This window comes from Canariomyces notabilis (assembly GCF_033297395.1).
Source record: "Canariomyces notabilis strain CBS 508.74 unplaced genomic scaffold N656scaffold_8, whole genome shotgun sequence".
Lineage (NCBI taxonomy): Eukaryota > Fungi > Ascomycota > Sordariomycetes > Sordariales > Chaetomiaceae > Canariomyces > Canariomyces notabilis.
The window spans coordinates 601,674-620,213 of NW_027041830.1; the positions used below are offsets into that span (position 1 = coordinate 601,674).

Below are 18,540 nucleotides of genomic sequence, written 5' to 3' on the forward strand. Positions count from 1 at the left end.
GTTTATCGGTACCTTCACTCCCCTTTCATTTGCTGTAGGTATGTCTCGCGACGCCCATCTGGCCAACCATTTTCATGTCCGATGCTTCATCGTGTGGTGAGAGCCGGGGTGTCTTCGGCTCACAAGGGCCTTTTCCCGGGACTGCTCTCGGCCTCGGGCGATCTGGTTCCACACGATCATCCTTGCATCCCGCCTGCGTTATGCATTGTACTGTACCCCTGAGCATAACAATGTACATTCATTACCATGTATGTACATACATAAAATGGTAAGCAGCTTGACTGTCGTCGAGATGGTATTGTATCTCGGGACATCTCATCATTAATCCCTTCCCCGACTAAGAAACTCGGTCAGGGCCCAGGGTATGGAGGGACGATACCTTACTGTTTATGTTGACTTCTTTGAGGGAACTTCAGGATCCTCCCCGGCGTTAGCCAGCATAGTCAACCTCCGAAAAACACGGCAAAAAGATTAAGGGCATTCTGGTGATGTATATGCGCTGCCTACGTCGCGTTGAAATCCATTGAAGGAAGGAAGGAGGGATATGTGCGAGCTGGTATGAAGAGGTGGTTAGAGACTCCTTTTTTACTTTGGGTTACGCTTTAGTAATTACTTAGCAGGCAGACAACGGCACTGCTTGCAAGTGTCATCCATATTCCCGATGTTGATCCATGAGGGGTCGCCAGTGCAAAGAACTTCCTCTGTCAAGCATGTTGTAGGCCGCTGCCGGAAGGAGCGAGAGCTCTCTTCGTGTATTGCTCTAGCAAGTCCAACGCCCGCAACATTTCAACTCTTCAAGTTGAGCTCGAAGTCTGCGTCCACAGCAGCAGCAATATCCCAAAATCTAAAGTCATGTTTCACTCAGCAAAACCCATCGCTCCGTATGCAGGAAAACACCAAGGCTAGCCCCCTTTCGGTCGTGGCTTTGTATTGCATTTATTACTGATGGACACAACACCGCTGTCAAGCGTCCGCGAATGTGTCGTCCGTGGGAATGGATGCTGCACCACACCCTAAGGTCGTCTTCAACTTGAACGGTATGTTGTTGTTTACAGTCTTGTTCAGGGGCTACAGGCCCAGGCCGAATGCTTGGATACTCGGACTATCACTGGGGCGGTTATAAACTAAAGTCGCAGCGGATGTTGTTCAACCGGGAACGTTACCTTCCAGGCATATTCAGTGACAACGATAGCCGAGCCACTGGCCATCCTTCTCCGCCAGACATATCTCCTTAGCACTTTCATATGTCGATGTATATGATGATTGAGAACTTGAATCCTTCTCCCTTGGAAAGATTGACTAGTATCAGGTCTTGAGGACAAGAATCAGCTGGCGCTCCTCGACCTTGTCGCTACTACCGCAGCAGCACTTACTTACATGTAGCTCGTTTCCTCCCTAGCGGGAACCATCATGAGAATCTCGACGCTCATACTCACGTCGGCACTGGCCAGCCTTCAGGCACATGTAGCGACGGCCGACAACCCGATCGTCCAGACGCTCTACACGGCCGATCCAGCGCCGATAGTGCACAACGGGCGCGTCTATCTCTACACAGGCCACGACGAGAACGGGGCCACGACGTTTGTCATGAAGGACTGGCGCCTCTTCTCGTCCGCCGACATGGTCAACTGGCAGGACCATGGTTCGCCCATGAGCCTGGCCACGTTCCGCTGGGCAACTGCACAGGCATGGGCTGGCCAGCCCGTTCTCCGCAACGGCCAATGGTACTGGTACGTGCCCGTCCGCCACACATCCGGCAGCATGGCCATCGGCGTGGGCGTGAGCGACAGCGGCCCGACGGGCCCGTTCCGTGACGCGCTGGGCAAGCCGCTGGTCATGAACAACGAAATCGACCCGTCCGTCTTCATCGACGACGACGGCCAGGCCTACCTGTACTGGGGCAACCCGAACCTGTGGTACGTCAAACTCAACGCCGACATGGTGTCGTACAGCGGCGGCGTCAACAAGGTCGCGCTGACGGCCGCCGGCTTCGGCGCCCGCTCCGGCAACAACGCCAACGCCCAGCGTCCGACCACGTATGAGGAAGGGCCGTGGCTCTACAAGCGCGCGGGCAAGTACTACATGGTGTTCGCAGCCAACTGCTGCTCCGAACACCTTGGCTGGTCGACGGGTCCCAGCGCGACGGGGCCCTGGACCTACGGCGGCGTCATGATGCCCACCCAGGGCTCCAGCTTCACCAACCACCCGGGGATCATCGACTTCCAGGGCTCCTCCTACCTGTTCTACCACAATGGTGCCCTGCCTGGCGGCGGCGGTTACCAGCGGTCCGTGTGCGTCGAGCGGTTTACCTACGGCGCCAACGGCTCCATCCCCGTCATCAACATGTCCAAGGAGGGTGCGCCGCAGGTCGGCACGCTGGACCCTTACATGCGGCAGGAGGCCGAGACCATCGCCTGGTCGTCGGGCGTGCAGACCGAGATTTGCAGCGAAGGGGGCATGGACGTGCTGTCCATCAACAACAACGACTACATCAAGGTCAAGGGCGTCGCCTTCGGTAGCGCGGGGGCCAAATCCTTCACCGCACGCGTGTCGTCGGCCACGTCCGGCGGCAAGATCGAGCTGCGCCTCGGCAGTACCAGCGGCACACTCCTCGGAACCTGCAGCGTGCCCGGCACGGGCGGTTGGCAGAGGTGGAGCAGCGCGAACTGCACCGTCAGCGGCGCTACGGGGACCCATGATCTCTTCTTCCGCTTCACCGGCGGCAGTGGAGAGCTGTTTCGCTTCAATTGGTGGCAGTTTGCTCAGTAAACGTCTGCTGCTGCAATGGCTTGGCCTGCCTGTGTGCCCTGGAGTGGTGCATCTCAGAACAACACATTTGGACAGTTAGTGCTCTTTGATATCCGGGTTTTGCAGTCTCGTATTGTCGCGTTGCACCCGGGGCCTAGGCTGTTAACGGTATCTAGACTTTGGTACAGGAACAATGCGCCTTCGTTCTAGCAAGAAATCAAGTGCATGATCTCAGATCGCAACATAAATGCAACATGCTCTTCCATGCCCCCTGCCGGTATTTCCAATCATGAGTAATCCTGGACCCCTTCCTGAACCGGGCCAGCCTGCGTCAACTGTTCTCCTCTCTCAGCATCAATCCGGGTGGGGTGCCGCTCTGAGCTTCCCTGAAGATGCTGACGCTCGCGGCCTCTCTCTGTGTAGCGCCGGGTTAGCCTGCCGTACCAACATATGCTGAATAGTCTCAAATGGGTGCCCACCAGTAACTCCTGGAACGAAAAACACTCCTCAGCTCATCATCAGCGTCAACCCGCTCATCATGCAATTGCTCTATCCCCACTGTCGCATGACCGGAAGATATCAGAACAACCCCCGACCACTTGCCAGGCGGACAAAACTGTACGGGACATTCTGCCCGACCAAAAGCCGAAGCGTCTCCACCGTCGTGAAGGCCGTAATGTCGGCGGCACCGTATGCAGCAAATCCACTCTGCTCCGCGGCCACGCGAGGGTCTTCTTTCCGCGTGACTGAGCGGTCTGCCAGGTCCAGAAACACCTTACGAGAGTTGGCTGTGCCGCCTCGGGAGCCAAAGAGTCGAACCAGCAATGCGACCAGAGCGCTCCTCTCCGATCCCAATGCACTCACCACCAGGAATGGCGAGCCACTCCCCACGCCCACATCTGCGCCATTCGAGCTGACCGTGCGAGCTTTTTGAATACTCTCTAGGCTGGTGAATGGTTCGATGAGAAGATCCTTTCCGAATGCTGGTGGCGTCTTGAATCCAATGGTATAAACCTTGCCAACTCTGAGCGCCTTGAGCGCAAAGAGGGCACTCGCTGCGTCATCGGCGGAAGACGCGAGAACAACGGCGGCGCACCCAAAGTATGCTGAAGGTGCAAAGTCACGGGTGAGCGTACTGAGGATCCCCTTCCACGACGCGTTGTCGAACACCAGAGATGTGTTGGGCGGAAGGCCCAGTTGAGTCGAGTTGAATCCGGAGAACGATTCTCCATTCTGGTGGCGGGGCGGACTTGAGGGCATCGACGCTGGTCCCGATGCTGCGTGACTGGTGGAGTTCTGCCGAACGACAATGGTGTCAACCATGCCAATCAGCCGGGCGGCCTCGCTGAGAATGGGCCCCGTCCCATTGTTAAGGGATGCGAAGAAGGTGCTGTGAGCTACCAGGCTGGTGAAAGAGACAGCGGGATTAAGGTAGGCACCGCCAAACCCTTTCTGGTTGCACCATGCTTCGATACAACCGGGTCCCTTTGCTTGCCGTTCGACCACGGCGAACTGGTGGGGCAGGCCCAGTTCGTTGAAGCACTTTTCGTAGAACGTTGCCTGAGGCGTGGCGCTGCGAATGGACGGGCTGATAATGCCGTAAATGTTCTTCTTTGGTAACTGTCCTAGCGAAGCCAATGCCTGGTTTATCTCTGCGGCGCTCATCTGTCCTGGCGCCGCAATGATGGGCAAAAGTGGATGTGTGATTGGGGTGAAAACCTTGTTCAGTGTCCGGGAAAATTGTCCCGTCTCGCCCATGTTGACGGCCGACAAGGGCGGAGCGTCGGGATATTCAGCCTTGATTTTGGACCGGAAATACTCGAGCTCAAAGTTCTCGTTGTGGTCGTTAATAATGGCGATCATCTTCACTATATCTGCGTAGCGCCGTGATTCGAGAAAGACTTCTTCGGCCCGTCTCGACGGCCACTTGAATGTGCCCGAAAAGTCATGGAAAGCAGACATGATGCGACTGTTACCGCGCTGCTCGTATAACCTCCTCCTGATGGCCTCGGGAAGCCAGAGTTCGACGTCGATGTACTCCACACCCCACTGGATGGCGCGGTACAAGTACTGGTAGTACAAATCTGGGTTCTCCATCGGAAACCGGCCATTTTCTTTCGTACACCTTGTCGTGAATATGATGGGCAGCTCGGTCCTCTGGCGAAGAAGCATGACTTGTTCGCCAACATAGCTGAGGCTGGGTATCGTCGAGTGGCCGCCGTTGGGGAGCGGCTCTTGGAGGAGGTCGACTCGGATCTCAACCGCATCAGACCCCACGGTCAGGATGTCGATGTTGGGAAGAGCAGCGTGTACATCCGGGAATGTCGTCGAGATGAAGTAAGTCCTCGGTTTTGCCATGAGCGCCTCATGGTGGGAGAGTTGCCCTAGGACGTGCGAGACGAAGCGTGCCAGATCCCTCCGAAAAAAGGGCTCCTCGGTATACAGGAATTCGTAATCACACTGCGCCGAGAGATACACATCCGGGGGCATACCCAGAGAGGTGCAGTGGGCGTTGATGGCTATGATCGATCTTTTGTCCCGAGCTGCAATGCCAAGTTTCGCGCTTTCTGCCGAAAGTCCAATGACCACGTCTTGATCCTCCGGGGTGATGTCTTCAAAGGACTTCTTCAAGTGAGATGGGGCACCCAGAACCTCGGCGAAAACGGAAACAATCTTCTCCTGGCCACAACCATAGATGATGACGACAGTTCTGGTGTCTCCTCTCTGCGGACTGCTGCATAGCGTCGTCCCATGCGGAAGTGGCGGCGTTGTCATGGCCATATCGATGTCCTTCACAAGAACATTGTCATTGATGCTCTGCGGACGTGGCGGCGGCCGCATTGGCTCCAACTGTTGTACTGTTGCCATACTGGCCGTCATGAATCGCTGATCAAGTCGCTGTTAGGACCAAGAGAATGCTTGTAATAGAGGAATCTCAAACTGCTCACGCAGTCAGTCCGTCTCCCAGCAGGCGCGGCGGATTCTTATATCGCCGTCGATCCTCAAAGCCCAGCCAGGAATGATGAGAATGGTGTTGATGAGGCGTAATGTGCATGGCATTTGTCTCCCAGCACGAGAAGTCGTTCGCATTCCGTGCGAATCCTTGCTAGGGTCAATGGGCGGTGGCCGTGAGGGCCGTTCTGTGTCGAGGGAGGCAGCAGGTGGTCCAGACTGCTATTCCGTATCTGGAGGCTATGGCTTGCCTAGACTACAACGGGCGCATGAGTGATGGAAATCCCAGTCCTTAGCTTTCGTCGGCGCTTCTCGCGTGCTCTCTCTTTGGTTGCGGCCCTCATTCGGTCTTGACAGGTGGTCGCCGGAAATCCAGGCCCTTCGTCAAGAGTAGCTTCGAAATCGAAATTGCAGAAGAACCTTATGCTCTAACGGTCAAGCAATAAATGTAACTGATCGTAGTTGCCGCTCAAGGTCGTTAAGGAAGTCGATTTTGACTCTAGAGATGCACCCGGGATGCATCCAACGGTCAATGGAGGTGTTTCGGTAAGTCAACCCGGGAGCCTCACAAAACAGCCGGAAAAGTCCGCCGGAAAAACAGGCTCAAAACGGAGCGGGTCTGGGAAGCAAACGAGAATGGTGAGGCGATAACAACGTGTATATCACCAAACCGAGGCTCGCCGCGTCATAGTGTTGGGGGTTAAGATCCCGGAAATCAGGAGCAAGAAGCCCTGTGCAGAGATAGCGGATATTGAGCTCTCCAGCTGCGCCAAGGGCAAACCACAATTTCGCCGAATGTTCGTTTCACCGTTCTTCACAGACGGCTCGAGTAATGGAAAGCCGGAAGCCGACCCAGACGAGGAAACACCTATGTACTTGCTGTTGGATAATGGACGGAAGGACGGGCGCTGTCAGCTCGGATTGACAGGGGGCGGGAACCTGGAACGGCGCGGGAGTGGCCCGCTGTTTGGAGCTTGAACGTCCAACTCCACTGTCAAGATAGGTACCCTCCAAGCTCCAAGTTAACAAGAGAGATGCTGCGGAGTTGCAAAGCAACCTGCAAATACCGAGGTGGCAAGCCGTGGTCCGCTAGCCTGATGGTTATGGATCATGGGTGTAGGCAACGTACGGTGATACATGCGATGCGCCTCACTGCCAAACTCCAGCGACATACACTCATATCTCCCCAAAGACACGAGACTGGCAGTGGGAGAAATGTTCAGACGTGAGAATATCCCAAAGTCTGATCAGCCCAAGCCAAGAAGGGTTGTCGAGTGTTGCAGTCTGCGAATTGGAGAAACAAGGATCCACAGATCCCCCATGGGAAAGTGCTAAGCAAGAAGGGGAGAGGTGCAATTACCCCGCACTATCTCCACAATTCCTCCATTAGGGTACCTACTGGAGAATTTATCTGCAAAAGTCCGCCAATAACGATTGCTCCCGTTGTGGGCTCTATCAGCATAGAATCGGCAAGGCACAATGCAGCATCCCTCAGCTGGAGCCTCAGGAGGAGATCGAGAACTTTGAGGAGGCCTGCCTCCCTAAAGTCTCTGTGATTTGAGCGTCCTTCGCCGGACAGGGCCGACAGGCAGCTCTCAGGCAGGCCCTCACTCAGCTGCTACCGAGGCCGAACGGCATCCCGGGCCACAACCTTTGACATTCCCATTCCGGGCCGTACGGTGGTGTAGCACCCTTGACCATAATTCCTCCACCAACCCATCAACTACACTAATCCCATGCCACGGGATTGCCACTTTCCATCCACACCCCGAACTTGAAAAAGATCGTCTGTTTTAGTGCACCTTTAGAGCTACGTTCCATACCATGGCTCACATGGGTTCTCCGTTCTGGTTATGAAACGGTAACGCCACCCGCCCGTTTCATCCTTGTGCCCGCGTTGAATCGCTTTTCGCTTTCAGGCTGAATTGGATCGAAACTTCCGTCCGATTGGAGCCGTCAAAGTGGGGTGCGCCGTTGCTTCCATCACGGAAAGCGATACGGGTACGCGATATAGGGAGAGTCCTATGTACCCCGGGTGGTTATGACTGTCATCCTTTGCATTAACTGTCCCATTGGCCCCATAGTTTGATTCCTTGGGGCCGCTAAGAATATCCAGCGTAGCAACGACAGCCGTGGGACGAGATGGACTCATCTGCTGATGTTGGGGTCAGGTACAATACGTATCAGCTAAAGATTAAGCATTTCCTACTGCTGGAAAATTCATCAGTGTCCCCGTTCGCTACCATCCTCGCGTTTCTCTAACCCCCGGACAAAGTCCTGGACGAAGATAAGGGGATCAAGGACGGCAAGGGAAACAATGGCTCGAGACAGCGCCAGTCCGCGTGTTGGCGTGATCTGAGCCGAGTGGCACACGAATCCATTGCCCTATCATTAGGCCATCAACATCCCCTCAACAGTCCGGCCACACAGGAAGGTGAACAAAGGACATCAAGCCCTTCCCTCCGCGCTACCAGCGCCCTCCCAAACCGTCTTGAATCTCCCCAAAAACACCCACCCCTTTCAACCCCAACCCAGTCGCAACACCCACCACGTCGGCCCCCACGGCCCTCATCCTGCGATAGGCCTGGGCATCGAGCACTCCGCCGACGCCAACCAGCTGCACATGGCAGCCCAACTTCTCCCCGCGCTGATCCAGCATGCGGCGGAGGGTGCACACGTTGCCCAGGGCGAGGGGATGCAGCGGCGCGCCCGCCATGCCGCCGAGCCCGGGACCTGGCAGCGCGAACGCCTTGTGCCCCAGCGTACTTAGCCGCTCCTCCTCCTCCTCTTCCCCAGCGTCGCACTTCGGCTGCCGCGATTCGGTAACCTTGGCCTTAGCCTTGGCCTCGTCCCCCGCTAATACGAGACATGACCCGAGCGTGTTGGTCGCGGTGAGAAAGCTAACGGGGCACGCGCCCCCATTAGCTGCCGCGGCCGCCTCCAGCGCGTCCATCAGCGCCTCGTACTCGGTGGCGTGGGTGTAAGGCGGCGTCTTCAGCCCGACGGGGATGCGCGGCAGGCTGTTTCTGTCCCTGTCTTTGTTTGCTGACTCCGAATCGCCTCTCGGCTCTACCGTAGTAGTATCAGTTGTGGGAGCAGTAGTAACAAGCGTGTGTTGTAGCGCCGCAAGGTACGTAGCCAGGGCATCCCGCGAGTAGGCTGGGGGCGGGCGGCCCGGGATGTTGGGGCAGCTGAGGTTGATCTCCATGGCCAACGGCAGGTGGGTGTGCCGTGCGGCAGAGGCGATGAGTTTGTAACTCGCCGCGATGTCGTCCGGGCTGCCGGTGACGGAGACGATGAAGCCTTTGCTGCTGAATTTGTCTGTGCCTGTTGGGGGTTCCTGTTCGGCTGAGATGGTACTTATGAAAGAAAGGTAGGTCTCTAGAGGGAGCGGACTGTAGCCAAGCGAGTTGAGGCTGGCGGTGGGTGGGGTGGAGGAGCCAGGAGTGGTACAGTCCGTTGATGCCGTGTGGGTGGATGGCTCGAAGAAGATGTACTGATGTTTGGATGTGTCGTGGTCAAAGCCTTGGATAAGTGACGTCCGTGTGGTAACTGCGCCTGTAGAGGGGCTGAACGACTTATCAGGGTCAGTTATCCTCTCTCTGCGTGGGCGATTAAAGAAGTCCGGGTGTATGGCTCTATTTTCACATAAAGCTTCCCCCGAGATATCTAAATGAGCTAAGCAGCAGCTGATGGACATACCACGCGTAGAGGCGCCTCAGGTCATCAAGCGTTGTGGCCCAGGGGCTGGCTGAGTTGATCAAAGGTGGGTGGATCTTTAGCTTGGGGGGTAGTTCCGCCATGGTAAATCAAGCTTCCTTGACGGATGTCGTTGACCACAATGACAGAATTGCCCGTGTGTGGATTTCCAGACGAGCTAAAGACTCATGTCTCTGCGGTGTCTCTGATGGTGATAGGGAGAGAGACGTTTGAACTGACTGCCTTGGGGTTGGGAGATAAGATAAGCACACGGTTTGCCCCGCACACACTGGCAATGGGGGTGACAGGGACACAATCACGGAGTCAACAAAACTCGAAACTGCTGCCAAGTCATTGTGTTGGGCTCCTAGAGGCTTGATCAAAACAGATCATCAATTGCTTTGTCGGAATCCTTCCTAATCAGATCTATCATACCCTAATCCCGTATCGTGAGCCCGAGGACATCATCAGTGACATGTGAAATCAAGGTATGCTCACCTCAGGCATGACGGGCTTTCCGTCGTCTCCTTTGACGTAGCGAAAAGGCATCTGGGTGCTCTCGTGCTCGTTGAACTTGAGTTCTGGGTGATCGAGGTAGGGGATGTCGTGGAGGGGCGCTACCATCAATTAGCCAGGGGCTCGTCTTATGTGTGTAGGGGATACAGACTTTTGCCCTGAACGACAAGGCGGGTGACTCTCACCGCAGTGTCGGTGGTCATTTGCACTGGGCCAAGTCGGCGACCCTCGAATCCTTTCTTGCGCAGCTCCGAGGTTCTATCTGCTTGGCGGTTAGGATGAAGCTATCCCGATACTGCATTGCCCGGCTTACCTCTTGGAGGGTCGTCTCCTGAGGTAATGTCAGTGAATAAGTCCATGTTTATCAGGCGAGTTACTGACCCAGAATTCCACCAAATAGAAACACATCGAACTTGTCTCCATCCTCCGGAGAGAGATCGCTTGCGGCAGCCGGATCAAGCAGGCACACGCGTGCCTTGTCGTTCGCGTACAGCTCTTCGACGCCTCTAGTCTCTGCTGTAAAGGAGGGCAATGCTTGCAAGCTGTCCGGTACCTTGAATGTGGGCGGGAGAGAAGAGAGACAGAATTTCGCACCGGCCGCTTGAGACTCACGAGCAATGGCCATGTATTCCAGTTCTGACCATGGACCGAGCTCTGGGTCGAGGTGTTCGACAATGTACGTTTTGGTCTGTGAAGCCATCTTGGTTCAGTTTATGTATTCCTTATTCCTTAATCTAGAGTGTACAGAGGACATCGTCGCTATGGCCTTGAAAAATTAGCTCCCTTCGATCAACAAATTGCATCGAGACAGGATTGGCACCCGATGCCAAGACCGCCTAGCGAACGGAGCCGGCAGATCAGCGCCCCACTTCATCTGGCCGAACACACGGAGGCATCGGTCGGGCTGGACTTTGTCATCTCCGGCGCGCAGTGCAATGCCAGGGTCAGGAGTTCACAAGACTCGATATATCGAGTAAGGCCTAGGTGTGACGCCGGGCGATGTGGTCCCAACAAGCCCAGGCCGAGACAATGGAGCTTGCGGCGTTTCTATTCAGTCCCTATTCCGGGAATGTGGCACTGGCCAGCTTTGTCGGAGGAATCGGCACAGTGAAACAACACAGACGCTCTTATCGATTGCTACTAGTAGAAAACTACAACGGCTTCAGTCTAGTAGTCAACCTTCGTTGTTTCCACGATGGGTTCAGTCATAACAAAGGCACGTTTGAATGAACCAAAAACCACGACAGAGAAGTTCGAATTGCCCTTATAGCAATACACAGAAATTGCACGCGACGTGGAGTTATCGAGTATCGCTATCCCCGGGCCCTGGCAGTACCTGTACTTCCGAGAGGTGGTAAGGTGAACCCTGGACGCCAAGCAGCGGCACTCGTCAGCCGCCTCTTCAGCCATCGTTGTACACTAACGGTGGAGGAGCGATCTGTCCGTTGCACCAACTTCCAGGAGCTCCCGTCCAACAACTGTATCGCCTTTGTTGCGTTTGCCTTCTCTCACCCTTCTTTTTTTGCCCGCAGTGCAATTTCCATGATTGCGGACGACACTATTAGATAGCCAGCAATTGCCATTGCTCTCTTGGATTCGAGTTCATATTTCGCCGAGAACCGCAATCGGCGAACATGGCCCTCCGTGGTCCGTCGCTGGCGGGCTGGATGCGCCTGCCCGCCATCGTCAGCGTCCTCGCGTTGTCATGTTTGACATCTTTCGCCGCGGCCGACGGCGCGGCTGGCGACTATTTTGTCCATTCGCTGCCGGGCGCACCCGAGGGTAGTCCTCTGGTGAAGATGCACGCAGGGTAAGCATTAGTCCCGTGCTCAGGGCAGTCTCCTGTGCGCAAGGTTGGGATGGGGCTGACGTGGTCCGTTTCGTCTCTAGGCACATCGAAATCACCCCAGAACACAACGGCAACATCTTTTTCTGGCATTTCCAGAACAAGCACATCGCAAATAAGCAGCGGACAGTCATCTGGTTGAACGGCGGGCCCGGATGCAGCTCAGAGGATGGCGCATTGATGGAAATTGGTCCCTACCGGTTGAAGGACGACCATACGCTGGTCTACAACGAAGGAGCCTGGAACGAGTTCGCAAACGTGCTCTTCGTCGACAATCCGGTCGGCACCGGCTATAGCTATGCCGATACAAACGCTTATGTGCACGAATTGGACGAGATGGCTGACCAGTTTGTAACCTTCCTGGAGAAGTGGTATGCTCTGTTCCCAGAGTACGAACATGACGATGTAGGTCCCCATATGCATTCCCGTTGTCTTGAGCCGTCTAACGTCCCTTTTCCAGCTGTACATCGCCGGAGAATCCTACGCCGGCCAGCACATTCCCTACATCGCCAAGCACATCCTCGCTCGGAACAAACTTCCTCAGACGAAACACAAGTGGAACTTGATGGGCCTCCTCATTGGCAACGGATGGATTTCGCCGCCCGAGCAGTATGACGCCTACCTTCAATACGCATACAAAAAGGGTCTGGTGGAGAAGGGCAGCGACATTGCCAACAAGCTCGAAGTTCAGCAGCGCATCTGCCAGAAACAGCTCGCCGTCGGCAATGTCTTCGTCGACAATCAAGACTGCGAGAAGATCCTTCAGGATATCTTGGAGCTGACCGCCACGCCTGGCAAGAACAATCAGAAAGAATGCTACAACATGTACGACGTGCGCCTCAAAGACACCTTCCCCTCGTGCGGCATGAATTGGCCGCCTGATCTGGCATCGGTCACACCGTACCTGCGCCGCAAGGACGTCGTCGAAGCCTTGCACGTCAACCCGAACAAGGTGACGGGCTGGGTCGAATGCAACGGCCAGGTCGGCCGCGCCTTCCACCCGTCCAAGTCCAAACCCTCCATCGACCTCCTCCCCGACATCCTGTCCGAAGTGCCCATCATGCTCTTCTCGGGCGCCGAAGATCTCATCTGCAACCACCTCGGCACCGAAGCGCTGATCAGCAACATGGCGTGGAACGGCGGGCGCGGGTTCGAGCTCTCGCCCGGCACGTGGGCGCCGCGCCGCGACTGGACCTTTGAGGGCGAGGCCGCAGGGTTCTGGCAGGAGGCGCGCAACCTGACCTACGTCGTCTTCTACAATGCCAGCCACATGGTGCCCTTCGACTTCCCCCGCCGCACGCGTGACATGCTCGACCGCTTCATGGGCGTCGACATCAGCTCCATCGGCGGCAAACCCACTGACAGCCGCCTCGATGGCGAAAAAGGCCCCGAGACCACCGTCGGCGGCGCCGCCGGCAACGGCACCGCTGCCCAGCAGGCTGAGAAGGAAAAGCTGGACCAGGCAAAGTGGGAGGCCTATCGCAAGTCCGGCGAGGTGGTGCTCGCCATTGTCGCCGTCGCCGCTGCCCTGTGGGGGTTCTTTGTCTGGCGCGACCGCCGGCGGAGGCGCGGCTACCAGGGCTTGCCTGGCGGCGGGCCCGGTGACGGTGGGAACGGTACCGCTTCGAGCGGCGAACGGCGCAGGGGGTTGAGGGGGCTAGAAGGGTTCAGGAGTAAGAGGAGGGGCAATAACCAGGATATAGAGGCGGGCGATTTTGATGAGAGTCAGTTAGACGACTTGACCGTGCCTACGCCGACGACAGCGGGTCACACGGCCGAGGAGAACCACGAAGAGGGCGTGGCGAGATATAGTCTGGGAGGGGTGAGCGATGATGATGAGGAGGAGGAGGGTAAGAAGAGGAACGGGGCGGTAAAATCATCATAACATTGGGTTGATTGGAATGGGCCGTGGGTGCGGCTTTGGTCCAAAGGAAAAGACATATACTACATCTGCCCATACATACATAAACATTGGTCTCTAAGGGATCGGTTGGCAAGGCGCAAGCGGGTTGGGAGGGTTCTTTTGTGTATTTGAGTCTTTCCTAACATTGCATTCCATTCTGCTTTCACTCTTTGCTGCTAATGGAGTACGGAGGGTCCCTGGGAGGTTACGTGTCCCAGATCTTGGTGTAGCAGTAAAGTTGTTGTACCAGATAGACTGGTGTAAGATGTAGGTAACAACCCCCCGTACTGTATCGATCTTCAGACGCCAAAACTTCCCCAGAGATCTCGGGCCATCCGGTACAGTACACCTGCTAGAGAGAGCTGCGTGGGCAGATCAGCTAGGTGCCTCCCCTGCACTGAAGGGAACAGTCGTCCACCTTCCCGACACAGCGTACTCTGTTGCTATCGTCTGACTGGTATTCGTCGGTGTTGTTGGGTATCATTAGAGCTGCTCTACAATTGGACAGCGTTGTTAAGGATCTTGACTTCTTCGCCGGGTTTCTGTTGCGTCTTGTCAGCACTTGTTTTGATACAGGCGGCAGCTTGAGGACACGTACGAATGCAGGTAGACCAATATAAGGACACTAGTGGCATGTTAGCAATCTGGGAAGTACAAACATCGAGGCCGGGTTACATACGTCAGAGCATCTAAAAGCATCGCCCAGGTAACAGCTGCCGCAAGAGCCAGTCTTGCCTTGAACGGTGAAATCCAGCTCGTTCAGGTCCTCCGACTTCAGCTTCAGTGAACCCAGATCCTTATCCGCCTTGGTGCGCCGCGCCTTGTCCTCGGCTTCGAGCCTCGCGGCCAGACCGCATGTGCTGTCTAGGATTAGCTACGTGATGGCAGGCGGTCAAGTTGGTGTAACACCTACCAGTCCTTGCACGCCCGCCTCTTCTTCCCCGGCTGCGGTTGGCACTCCGGGGGCTGCTGGATCGGCCGCCGCAGATCCTCCTCAGTGAGAAGCGTATCCTCGTCAATGAGGGCGTCGTCATCGTCGTCGTCGACATCCAGATCGAGATCGTCACTGAAATCCACGAACCCAACCCCAGCCGTGGCCTTCGCAGCAGCGGACGCCGCTGGCGGAGCCATCCCCATCGTCTCCGTCTTCCCGCCCACATTCACCGTGACGGCGTCGACCGCGGGGCCGGCCGAGCTCCTCGCCGCCCCGTTCACCTCCCCGTTGGTCTTCTTGCCCCTCTCAAACCGCAGCGGCACAACCTCCTCCTCGGCATACTCGGGCTTGGTGAACCCGTCGCCGCCGGGAACAGCGACCAGACCCGCAAGCACCGCCTCGCGCGCCTCCACCCCACCAGCAGAAGGACCCCCGCCGCCAAGACTCCCGTCCTCACTCCTCAGCTTGCCGCCGGGCTTGATGGCGGGCACGAGGCGCGCCCACACGGCGCGGTCGGCGAGCAGCGCGCCCGCCTCGGCGCGCCGGCTGCCGTCTGGGTCGGTCAGCACAAGCACCAGGTCGTACGTCGCGGCGGGGAGCGTGACCAGCCCCGCGGCGAGGCGGTCCAGCATCTGCAGATCCGTGGCGGCGCGGCTGTAGACGGAGAAGAGCGCGCTGAGGCGGTCTTCGCGGGCGGCGAGGGAGGGCGGGGCGAGGAGGAGGGTTCGTTGGGTCGTGCTCGTGGCGGTTGTGGTGTTGGACATGGCGGCGGGGCTGGAATCGAAATCGGGGGTCGTGTCTAGGAAGATTGGCGCCATTTTTGGCGGGGTAATTCGGTAGAGGAATACGGGCGTGTTCTCCTTAATTCTCGTTTTTTTGGAATGTGAAGAGAGGCAAGATTCGTAAATGGGAGAGATAGACAAGAGGGGATGCTCAGAGGTCGAGTGCGCAAACCGGAGAGGCTGTTTGTTGGGTTATGACGATGGGGAGGAGTGGAATGTTGATTGCTAATGGCAAGACTTTCCGTGGAGTTGCTTACTTTTTTTCCAATACAGCGGAGATAGCGCTAACGGCCCTCCCGCAGCGGTAACTGACTGCATTACAAAGTGTGGCCACCCACTGCTTCGCTGTGGTGGGGTTGCTGGGACTGTCCGACACCGATTCCACCGGGCCCCTTTGTGGCGAGTTGCCGTTTACACCTCCATATTCTAACTGGGAACTGGAAGTAAAGGCCTTGTCAGTCAGTATACATGTATACACTAGATTTGTCATACGAGTAACAAATTTGCTATCAACTTCATACCTATACATTGCTACTCCCACAGTAGTTGTAAAGCCATGGTCTTACAGTATACTCCGTAGAGTCTGTTGAGGTGGCTGTTCTTATCGATAGGCTACCTCGCTCTTATGAGGTTTCGTGGATGAAGAGCGCCGATATCGGCCACTTACGGATGCTCTTCCTACCTTACTTGATGACCACTGCCTCTTGATGACTGGTCTACCTATAACCTCAACTTATAATCACTTTCCTCAACCAACATACATCTTTGCTTACAATTAAAGTAGCCCGCTTCATTTCAAGTTAGTTAATGATATATCAAGAACATTCTTTCTTGTGGGCCGGCTTTTCATGACGCGGAGACGGTTCCTTAAGGTACAATACAAATACCTGTCTGTCCAGTCAGAGACGATCGCCGTTATTGCATTTGCACAGCCGAGTCTCAGAGTCGACAATCATTGAAGCTTTGGGAGGGGTTCTGATGCAATACATTCATGTATCAGGGATGTTCGGCTTAATTGTCACATCTTATCACGCCTGGCCTTAGAGCAGCAAGCGCATGCGCACAATCAACTTGCTGGTTTCGCTCTTCTACATAGCGGAATAGCTTACCTAGCAGGTTGAATAGGACAGTGGAGACAGCCAGCCGCAGCACATTCGTAGTATGTTGTTACATTAGGGGATAGCGTAAATCCCAGAAAACATTGTGCCATGGACTCGGATCGTGTAGCGATGGAGATTTCTAGGAACACCTCTTTTACAGGTAAAAGGAAGTTGCTCAAGGTTTGTCCTTAGAGTGAGCAAGTCAAAAGGTAGGTACCTGAGATATTCTGAAGTTCTCAACAGACTATCAGACTATCAGGCACCAGATGGAAGTTCTCTGTTGAGAAGCTCCAGGTCGATGGGAACGGAAGTCGGCTGCATGCGATGGTCTGGGCGCTACGCTAGCTCCGGGGAGCATGGTATTGGACCCGTACCGCATACCCCGCAGACGCCAGGCAACCCGAGGGACCAGGAGTCCCTGAACTTGATGTGGGGAAGGCTGATGTCACACGCACCCAGGCGCGCCTCTCCCCAAAGTGGCCGAATTGGCAGAACCATCGAGAACTCCCCAAGAGCTCACAAAGAGATGGCACCCAGTGCAATTGAGTCGCAGGTGAGCGTCAATCGGCAGCATATTGGATGCGCAAATCTCATTATAGGTGAATTAAATGCCGGAACCACCGAAATCTGCATGTTTTCAAGCTAGGCGGTTCCTCAAGGGGCATGCAGATCACGGAATGGAACGGTCAAAAGTGCGCTGCTGGGAAGGTCAGCCCAGTCCCAGATGCACTCTGGGGGTGAATCACGCGACTCCCTCCAGCGCCTCATTGATGCTCCACAGAACTGCAGCGACCCGTAGTAGGGCCCCTGTTCTTTCCCTTTAGAGCTGCTCGCCTGATCAAAGTCGAGCCGTGACTGGCTGAATGCATCTCTAGGCCCTTGGAAGCTTGGAACCTGCCGATGCTTTATAAGGACGGGGGCTCCCATCCTCTGCTTCATCACCACTTCCTTTCGATGCAGAACCAACATCAGCCATCAATCGTCTGCCACTCATCGTCCCGTTCCATCCCAATCCATCACTGCGGACCACGCCGTACTTAAACAACATACTCCCCTACACCAACTCGGTCCACTCTCAGCTTCTACTATCTCGGTGACTCCTAGAGAACCAACTGCATCAGACATACGCAGCTTCAGCACAGGTAGTTTTAACCCCTCCTCCCTCCCTCCCTCAAGCTTATCATCGACACCAACCCCGCACGCTCGTGTTACGCTGACCACTCTTGCCTCAACAGTCCACTCAAGCACTCTCTTCTCCTCTACTCTCCTGCTTCCATTACAGACCATCCAAGAGTAAGTACCATGTTTATGAATTCGTCTATATGACATCATGATCAGCTAACGGGGTATTTGTCGTCCGCAGTGACTCGCTCCCACAAGTTCAACGATAAGGACCACGCCGGTCTGGCTGAAGGCACGGTGCCTCCTCAAGAGCATATCCCCAAGTACTTCGCCAAGCACGGCTTTCCTGACGCCGATCCCAAGAAGACCAAGAAGAACGGCGCCGGCCGGGCCAACTGGTACGATGAATCGTCCTTTGGGCAGCATACTTTGAGATCTACGATTTCGACGACATCACATGCTAACCTGGCGTTATAGGGGCAACGTCGGCGATGAAGTAGTCGACGAGGGCTTCAATTTCGCCAACGCCCGTCGCCGGTCGAACAGTAGCAGCATCTCGGGACTCGAAAATCTCAAGACCAAGTTTGAAATCAACGAGCCTGAGCCCGTGTTTGAGGAGAGCATGCACGGGCCCGAGGACCAGGAAGAGAAGACGGAGAGCTCGTCGAACGGAAGCATTGACGAGGACAAGGCCCACAAGGACATGTAGATGAGGATGTGGCGAGTTCCATGAGTGAGGCAGTTACCTGCGAATGTATTGCGGGATTCCATGCTCTTGGCGGAAGGCGTTTCTGGCTGGACATCTGGCACGGCGAAAGCCTTCTATCTGACTACCTCACATGATTTGGACGACGGGAATTGTGGTCTTTCTGACAGCACTCTATGATGCGATGGGCATAAGGTCCTTCCTGTACAGTATCATGAACGCAGAACTTCGA

The 18,540-nt window shown here is 55.6% G+C and overlaps 7 protein-coding genes across 7 annotated transcripts; 3 read left to right on the forward strand and 4 right to left on the reverse strand.

The window, feature by feature from the left end:
• The first annotated feature begins 605 nt into the window (after positions 1–605).
• N656DRAFT_626217 (carbohydrate-binding module family 6 protein) lies at positions 606–3,012 on the forward strand. The gene is made up of 2 exons (XM_064810349.1): positions 606–1,037; positions 1,400–3,012. Exons 1-2 carry the CDS (start codon positions 995–997, stop codon positions 2,767–2,769), a joined length of 1,413 nt encoding a protein of 470 aa, XP_064671103.1. The 5' UTR covers positions 606–994; the 3' UTR covers positions 2,770–3,012.
• A 4-nt stretch (positions 3,013–3,016) lies between these two features.
• On the reverse strand, positions 3,017–6,114 carry N656DRAFT_626140 (aldolase). Its single transcript, XM_064810348.1, has 3 exons — positions 5,699–6,114; positions 3,228–5,634; positions 3,017–3,163 (listed from the first exon to the last, which is right to left on the reverse strand). Exons 1-2 carry the CDS (start codon positions 5,801–5,803, stop codon positions 3,328–3,330), a joined length of 2,412 nt encoding a protein of 803 aa, XP_064671104.1. The 5' UTR covers positions 5,804–6,114; the 3' UTR covers positions 3,017–3,163; positions 3,228–3,327.
• A 2,053-nt stretch (positions 6,115–8,167) lies between these two features.
• On the reverse strand, positions 8,168–9,503 carry N656DRAFT_789019 (FMN-linked oxidoreductase; the record flags this gene model as incomplete). The annotated part of the gene is made up of 2 exons (XM_064816741.1): positions 8,168–9,269; positions 9,403–9,503. 2 exons carry the CDS (start codon positions 9,501–9,503, stop codon positions 8,168–8,170), a joined length of 1,203 nt encoding a protein of 400 aa, XP_064671105.1.
• A 275-nt stretch (positions 9,504–9,778) lies between these two features.
• N656DRAFT_789046 (DUF431-domain-containing protein) lies at positions 9,779–10,615 on the reverse strand (the record flags this gene model as incomplete). Its single annotated transcript, XM_064816744.1, has 5 exons — positions 9,779–9,835; positions 9,898–10,016; positions 10,067–10,177; positions 10,229–10,246; positions 10,297–10,615. 5 exons carry the CDS (start codon positions 10,613–10,615, stop codon positions 9,779–9,781), a joined length of 624 nt encoding a protein of 207 aa, XP_064671106.1.
• A 934-nt stretch (positions 10,616–11,549) lies between these two features.
• Positions 11,550–13,646, forward strand: N656DRAFT_797403 (carboxypeptidase B-like-like protein; the record flags this gene model as incomplete). Its single annotated transcript, XM_064817633.1, has 3 exons — positions 11,550–11,725; positions 11,806–12,166; positions 12,222–13,646. 3 exons carry the CDS (start codon positions 11,550–11,552, stop codon positions 13,644–13,646), a joined length of 1,962 nt encoding a protein of 653 aa, XP_064671107.1.
• Positions 13,647–13,691: 45 nt separating this feature from the next.
• N656DRAFT_778326 (DUF689-domain-containing protein) lies at positions 13,692–15,589 on the reverse strand. Its single transcript, XM_064814985.1, has 4 exons — positions 14,578–15,589; positions 14,344–14,524; positions 14,263–14,289; positions 13,692–14,206 (listed from the first exon to the last, which is right to left on the reverse strand). Exons 1-4 carry the CDS (start codon positions 15,414–15,416, stop codon positions 14,159–14,161), a joined length of 1,095 nt encoding a protein of 364 aa, XP_064671108.1. The 5' UTR covers positions 15,417–15,589; the 3' UTR covers positions 13,692–14,158.
• Positions 15,590–17,451: 1,862 nt separating this feature from the next.
• On the forward strand, positions 17,452–18,493 carry N656DRAFT_778328 (uncharacterized protein). Its single transcript, XM_064814986.1, has 4 exons — positions 17,452–17,622; positions 17,716–17,773; positions 17,844–18,000; positions 18,080–18,493. Coding segments are annotated over exons 2-4 (390 nt in total). The 5' UTR covers positions 17,452–17,622; positions 17,716–17,772; the 3' UTR covers positions 18,312–18,493.
• The last annotated feature ends 47 nt before the right edge of the window (positions 18,494–18,540 follow it).

What these genes read in the sequence shown, in the direction of transcription:
- N656DRAFT_626217 (XM_064810349.1), top strand. Translation starts at nt 995, where the DNA reads ATGGATGCTGCACCACACCCTAAGGTCGTCTTCAACTTGAACG. An exon ending in GGTCGTCTTCAACTTGAACG is followed by an intron (nt 1,038 to 1,399) that starts GTATGTTGTTGT and finishes TTTCCTCCCTAG; the next exon opens with CGGGAACCATCATGAGAATC.
- N656DRAFT_626140 (XM_064810348.1), bottom strand. Translation starts at nt 5,803, where the DNA reads ATGCACATTACGCCTCATCAACACCATTCTCATCATTCCTGGCTGGGC. An exon ending in TGCTGGGAGACGGACTGACT is followed by an intron (nt 5,635 to 5,698) that starts GCGTGAGCAGTT and finishes CGACTTGATCAG; the next exon opens with CGATTCATGACGGCCAGTAT.
- N656DRAFT_778326 (XM_064814985.1), bottom strand. Translation starts at nt 15,416, where the DNA reads ATGGCGCCAATCTTCCTAGACACGACCCCCGATTTCGATTCCAGCCCC. An exon ending in AGGCGGGCGTGCAAGGACTG is followed by an intron (nt 14,525 to 14,577) that starts GTAGGTGTTACA and finishes AATCCTAGACAG; the next exon opens with CACATGCGGTCTGGCCGCGA. An exon ending in ATGCTTTTAGATGCTCTGAC is followed by an intron (nt 14,290 to 14,343) that starts GTATGTAACCCG and finishes ACATGCCACTAG; the next exon opens with TGTCCTTATATTGGTCTACC.
- N656DRAFT_778328 (XM_064814986.1), top strand. An exon ending in GGCGCCGGCCGGGCCAACTG is followed by an intron (nt 18,001 to 18,079) that starts GTACGATGAATC and finishes CTGGCGTTATAG; the next exon opens with GGGCAACGTCGGCGATGAAG.